The sequence below is a fragment of the Stegastes partitus genome, unplaced genomic scaffold, assembly GCF_000690725.1.
Source record: "Stegastes partitus isolate 25-593 unplaced genomic scaffold, Stegastes_partitus-1.0.2 Scaffold120, whole genome shotgun sequence".
Taxonomy (NCBI): domain Eukaryota; kingdom Metazoa; phylum Chordata; class Actinopteri; family Pomacentridae; genus Stegastes; species Stegastes partitus.
This window is the reverse complement of record NW_007577851.1, coordinates 724,879-731,082: the sequence shown is the minus strand read 5'-3', so window position 1 is coordinate 731,082 and position 6,204 is coordinate 724,879. Positions and strand designations below refer to the sequence as shown.

The following is a 6,204-nucleotide window of genomic DNA, read 5'->3' as shown; positions in this document are numbered from 1 at the left end:
TATTATTAGTAATATCATTATTATTTGACATAACTTTATTGATCCCTTTGGTAGGGTACTCATTGTTATTATTATTATCATCATACTTATTATTACTACCGTTCCTGGTGTGCTTTACTCTTTAGTTATAGGATTTATTTTCCTTTTTTCCAGTTTACTAATCATGACTTCTGCTAGCTAGCGACTGGCTGCGACGCTTCCAAACGTCGTCTGTTGCTAAAAGCCTCTTTAAACGGACGCTGCTAGCTGCTAGCTGCTAACGACATTCAGTCAGACCATGAACTGAGCTGTCGGCGCTGGCATTAACTAGTTCTGCCAACTAGTTCTGCTAACTAGTTCTGATACCAGTCAACCACTTCTAGCGCCGCTTCTCGTGTCTGTCTGTCCGGTCACAGTCGCAGGTCTACCGGCTCCGCGTCTGAACGTCTCCGCCGTGTTTCGCCGACATGTAAACAAAATGTCGGACGGTGAAGACGGACAGCGGCGGCGGGAAACCGGCCGCGGCGCCGAACACACGCCGGTAAAAACACACCGGGAGGTTGGTTTGAAACATGATTTAAAAGAAGGAAACTTACCGAAAACCCACTGCTCCGCTTCACACAGTCCACGGTCCTGCTACACGTGTTTTCCCACAATGCACCGCGCCGTGACTCGTGACCTTTCCCGCTACGGCAGGCGACGTGGGACCAAAGTGGCAAAACGCGCAAAGCAAAACTAAAAACTGTAAATCCGACATTTCTGCCCAATTTAAACAAAAACTAAATGTAAACTTTAAAGCGCCGGACTTGTAAATGCTTCAAACAAAATTCAGTTTTATACTTTTAGATATAGTCTGTGTTTTTTTCTGACAAATTCTGTTTGACATTTAAATATTTTTGCTTTTGTTATTATTTTATTGATGTCATTATTTATTTTATATTTTTATATCATGTGCACTTTTATTTTTAGTCTTTGTTTGTTGTTAGTATTAATTGTCTATTTTATTTTCTTGTATATGTGTTATTTATTATATTTTCTATCTTATTTTATTTAATTAAATGCGATTTTTACTTTCTTTTCTTTTCATTGTGCTATCATACTTATTATTATTATTATTATTATTATTATTATTATTATTATTATTACTACTACTTTGATCATTTATGTGTGCTTTTATCATCACGTCAGTAGTTTTATTAGACAACTTTTATTTCCAGGGTGCCTTTTAGTTTGAATGTTTTCATGTTCATTTTGCTATATTTGAGTTTTTTGTGTGTTTTTATTTTTTATTAGTAGCGGTAGAAAGAAGTGTTGCTTCGTTTTAATATTTTACAAACAGTTTTCAGTAAAGAAATCACTATCACCAGTTAAACTCCTGTGATTTCATATAAAAGTGAACAGACGAGAATAATAATGTCAGTTTGAAGTTGTCACTTTACAGGATTTAATGTCATTGAAAACTAAATATTCATAATCGCTACTAATCTATAATAATAACAATAATAATAATAATAATAAACACCGTGAGCCCAGCAGGTTCCGGTTCCGGCGGAAGTCACTCACCGGAAGTTGCATGTCTGTGTGTTTCTATGGTTTCTCTGCGACATGAGCGGCTCGCTGACGGTCAGAGTCCTGCGGAGGCTGCCGGCGGCCGGACGGACCGGGGCGTGCCGGGGCCCGGCGGGGCTCCGAGCCGAACCGAGCCGGTTCCTGTCGTCAGCCAGCAGCGGCTCCATGAACGTGTTCAACAGGGACATGAAGAAGAGGCAGAAGCAGTGGTCCGCGGCCCTGAAGGACGCACACCAGTACGACTACCTGAGGGACGAGGTGAGGGGGTCTCGACCCGGAACCAGGGTCTGTGCTGCTGGTTCTGGTCGGTCCTCAGTCTCGGTTGTGCTTCGTTCTGCACTGTGCTTTGTTCAGACTTGTGTTGTTCAGTTGTGCTTCATCAGTCTGCAGCTGTTTGTGTTCATTGTGTGTCTCTGCTAGCTGTGTCACGTGACCTGTGTTGTTGTTTTGTGCTCTTTTCTGTCGGTCCCTCAGACACCTGTTGTGTGTCTGCATCCATTTGTTCTGTCTGTTGTCTCCTTTTAGTCAGTTGTGTCTCTTTGTGGTTGTTTTGAATCTTGTTTTTTTGCTGTTTTGTGTCTTCTTGCGTTTATTTTGCATCTATTTGTGTTGTTTTTTTTTGTTTTGTTGATTCTTCTTATGGTGATTTTTGTTTTGTCTTTGTCGTGTGTTTTTTGGTCTTTTGGATTCCCGTCCCATCGTTTGTGTGTCCCGTCGTGTTTTATTGAGTCTCCTCCTGGGACTTCACTTGTTTGACTTTCAGCCGACAACGAAACCACAAACTGGACTGATTTAAATGTCGTCTCTCCCAAAACGTCTTCCTCTGATTCAGCAGAAGTTAGTTTGATTGATTTTAGAATTTCATTGATTCATTTAGTCTTTAAGGCTTCTGCTGCAGAAAACTGCTTCCATTTGTTTACAGTCAGTCTGCAGAAGATCCGCTGAAGAAACCAGCAGCGCTTCAGAGTTCTTTGTGTTCTGTTGGTTTGCAGGTTGGCAGTCGGGTGGCTAATCGGGTCTACGACATCGCCAGGTACGTTCATGGCTCATTGTAACCTCAAACAGCTGCCAGATTTGATCCTGTTTTATTTTTTCATTTTAATGCTTTTTATTTATTTTCTTAACTGTAGTTTTTATAGTTCTTATTTTATTGTGTACAGTTTTGTCTGTTCTTCTTGTTGTTTCTGAATCTAGTTTATGTTGTTGAATTAGTTCACATTTTATATTTTTATTTGTTTTTATCTAGAATTTATTATTGATTTCAGAATATTTAAACATTAATTCCAAAGTCGAGTTGTGCCCCAGGAGGAGCAGGAATAACAACGAGGACGCTTCTGTCTTCTCAGGACGTTTCCGTTGGCTCTGGACATCGGAGGAGGGAGAGGTCACATCGCACAGCATTTAAACCAGGTGCAGGACGCGTCTGGTTTATCCTCTCAGATCCTCTGTTCATGTAATACACGCCTGTGCTGGAGTTGTGTTTGTGTGTCTGCAGACTGAGTAACGTGGTTTGTGTGTTTCAGGACGTGGTGCAGAGTTTGTTTCTCACCGACGTCTCGCAGCAGCACCTGGTGAGTCCTGAGCTGACACCACCTGTGTGTCTCTGTTGTCGTCCTTCTCTCTCTTTGTGTCAATGTGTAGTTGTTTTGTGTCAGTGTGTAGTTGTTTTGTGTCAGTGTGTAGTTGTTTTGTGTCTCTCTGTGGTAGTTTGGAGCTAAAACACACTGTTGTGTGTCTGTGACGCTCAGAAGCAGAGCAGACGGACTGAGATCCCGACCCGGTGCGTCATGGTCGACGAGGAGTTTTTGCCGTTTAAGGAAAACACCTTCGACCTGGTGCTGAGCAGCCTCAGGTGAGTCTCAGGTGGTCCACAGCAGGACACCACCTGGACACACACGTGTGGGTGCTGGTGTGTGTCTGTCTGGTCGCTTTGTGTTTCTTTGTAGCTGTGTTGCATCTTTCTGCTGTAATTTTGTGCATTTGTTGGTCTTATTGAGCAGCTGTGTGTTGGCTTTCTGTCTCTTGTTGTGGTTGTTTATTGTCTCTGTTGTAATCATGTTTGTGTTTTTGGTCTTTTTGTGTCTTTTCTGTGTCTGTGCAGTGGCTTTGTTGGTTCATGGCTCATGTTGTGTTTTATTGAACTGAATATAAAGGAAGGAATCGTCGTGATCTGTTGTTTATTTATTGATGGCTTATTGATTTAATTCATTGTGTTGTTAGAAATCATCCTAATTTTCAACTTGTCGGAACCAAAAGCTCATAAAAACAACTAAAAACTACGTTTATACTGAGAAATGTGTCGTGGATGTGATCGGTCTGAGCGCTGCCTGTCGCTGCTCTTCTTCCAGCCTGCACTGGATCAACGACCTGCCCGGAGCTCTCAGACAGGTGAGCTCAGTGATTGGTCCAGCAGCAGCAGCAGCAGCAGCTCACCTGAGTTCTGCTCACCTGACCGCTGCTCTGCTCTCAGATCCAGCAGGTGCTGAAGCCGGACGGCGTGTTCATCGGCGCGATGGTGGGCGGCGAGACGCTGTACGAGCTGCGCTGCTCCCTGCAGCTGGCCGAGAGCGAGCGAGAGGGAGGCTTCTCGGCCCACGTGTCGCCCTTCACCGCCGTCACCGACCTGGGCAACCTGCTGGGCCGGGCCGGCTTCAGCATGCTGACCGTGGTGAGGCCACGCCCCCCCGCCGTCGCCGTCTGGTCGTTGAGTGTCTGTTTGTGTGCTTGGGCTGATTGTGTGTCAATTTGTAGTTGTGTTGCTTTTTTTGTAGAAATTTTGTCGGTTTGTGGTCGTTGTGTGTCTCATTGTGGTTGTTTTGTGTGTTTTTTGTAGTAATCTTGTGTATTTGTGGTGATTTCATACACTTCATGGACATTTCTTACCTTATATTGTTGTTCTTACAGCAGCAGCAATGTGCGCTCACTTTATTTAATTCCATTTCTGCATATTAATAATCTGTTTCATGGAGTTTTTAATCTGGTTTTTATTAGTTTTTTCTTTGTCTTTTATTCAGATTTGAATATTGTTTTTAACCAGCTTCATTTCACTCTGCTCGTCATCTGTGAAACGATTTGTGTGTGTGTGTGTGTGTGTGTGTGTGTGTGTGTGTGTGTGTGTGTGACTAAACTCCTGTTTCTCTGTTTCAGGACGTGGATGAGGTTCAGGTTCACTATCCAGGAATGATGGAAGTCATGACTGATCTACAAGGTACCACCTGCTGCGCTGCTATTGGCTCTGAGGCGGTGAAACCAGCCAATGAGGAGCCGCTGATCACACCTGATCACATGTTCTACCTGATCACATGTGTTTGGTTCTGCAGGGATGGGGGAGAGTAACTGCGCCTGGAACCGGAGGTCACTGCTGCACAGAGACACCATGTTAGCTGCTGCTGCTATTTACAAAGGTGAGAGAAACCAAGTCACACAGTCAGACCAGCAGCATCCAGTCAGTCAGAGGCCACAGCACCTGGACAGACGTCGGTCTGAGGCTGTGAGCTGCTGCCGACGCCTCACACAGAGCCAATGCAGTGACCACAAGGACACCAAACCACCACAATGACAGCATGCTGCCTGTTTAACCTGTTTCAGAGATGTACGGGAACCAGGACGGCTCAGTTCCTGCCACCTTCGAGATCCTCTACATGATTGGCTGGAAGCCTCACGAGTCGCAGGTAAGAAGAACCGTCCTCTGCAGCGTCGGGTTCTCTGTTCACGGCTCATTCCAGCGTCTGTGTGGGAACGTTGAATCAGCTTCATGTGACGTTAAACATGAAGCAGCTTGGAGCTCTGCACATCCACAACCAACATCTAGACCCTGTGGACTCCAGGTTCTGGTTCCTACGAATGATCCACATTTAGTCTGAACATGTAGAACCAGAACCTTGTCTGGTCCAACTTCACCACATCCGGTTCTGCTGATGTCAGAGCCTCAGCAGTTGGTGAAATGTGACCAAAGAACCATGGATCCATCCATAGACAGACACTGACAGAACCTTTCTGGATCAGCACCAGCTTCATTTGAACAATTTGCCGTGCTTCCTGACTGATTAAACCCGGACTCACTCAGTCTTTTCTGTTCTTTTCAGACCAAACCGGCGAAGCGAGGGTCGGCCACCGTGTCGTTTGGAGATTTATCAAAGATCAGCCAACCGCCGGACGCTGACCGGCCATAGACACACTGCACAGAGGACGTGTATTTAGTCCTGTTTCTTAGCAGGAAGCTGAGCTGTAACGTCGCTGTAGAATAAAGCTGAGCAGCGAATCATCACGTTTCCTCTGAAGGGAACTTCACTGTTGGATTGGTTCTGCCTCCGGAGCTCAGAGACATTCAGTCAGGATGTAAAAGACAAAGATTCTCAGTAAAACCAAATATGAACATCTGAACTCTGAGAAGTTTCTGTTTTTTTCCTGCTTCTGTCTCGTGTTCCTTCACTGAGGTTCATGTTTCAATATGAAGTCCTGCAGCTCTGAGGAACCAGAACCACATGAAGGAGGAGAGAGAACTCAGAGACGTCTTCTGTCAGCAGAACCATGGAGACCAGAGAGAAGGAAAAAAAAGTTTCTTTGATTCCTTTTTAAAATTAACAAACATTTCCCAAAATGTCCGATGCCTGTCCCAGTTGACCTGGACAGGTAACCAGCCTATGGAAGGCCTAC

General features: G+C 44.6%; 2 protein-coding genes across 3 annotated transcripts in view; one reads left to right on the top strand and one right to left on the bottom strand.

The window, feature by feature from the left end:
- esf1 (ESF1, nucleolar pre-rRNA processing protein, homolog (S. cerevisiae)) overlaps positions 1-656 on the bottom strand; it is an 11,603-nt gene extending 10,947 nt beyond the window's left edge. For both annotated transcript variants that reach the window (XM_008278340.1, XM_008278341.1), the window contains exon 1: positions 576-656. The gene's annotated coding sequence lies outside the window, so the exon portion shown is untranslated. The remainder of the gene's footprint in view (positions 1-575) is intronic.
- Positions 657-1,568: 912 nt separating this feature from the next.
- On the top strand, positions 1,569-5,931 carry ndufaf5 (NADH:ubiquinone oxidoreductase complex assembly factor 5). The gene is made up of 11 exons (XM_008278338.1): positions 1,569-1,806; positions 2,541-2,581; positions 2,895-2,958; positions 3,072-3,119; positions 3,297-3,400; positions 3,897-3,936; positions 4,019-4,216; positions 4,696-4,756; positions 4,869-4,952; positions 5,137-5,219; positions 5,634-5,931. Exons 1-11 carry the CDS (start codon positions 1,585-1,587, stop codon positions 5,718-5,720), a joined length of 1,032 nt encoding a protein of 343 aa, XP_008276560.1. The 5' UTR covers positions 1,569-1,584; the 3' UTR covers positions 5,721-5,931.
- The last annotated feature ends 273 nt before the right edge of the window (positions 5,932-6,204 follow it).

Bases quoted from the DNA above. Each gene is read 5' to 3' on its own strand.
- ndufaf5 (XM_008278338.1), top strand. From the start codon at position 1,585: ATGAGCGGCTCGCTGACGGTCAGAGTCCTGCGGAGGCTGCCGGCGGCC. The intron at 2,582-2,894 runs GTACGTTCATGG...CTGTCTTCTCAG, and splicing joins CGGGTCTACGACATCGCCAG to GACGTTTCCGTTGGCTCTGG. The intron at 2,959-3,071 runs GTGCAGGACGCG...TGTGTGTTTCAG, and splicing joins TCGCACAGCATTTAAACCAG to GACGTGGTGCAGAGTTTGTT.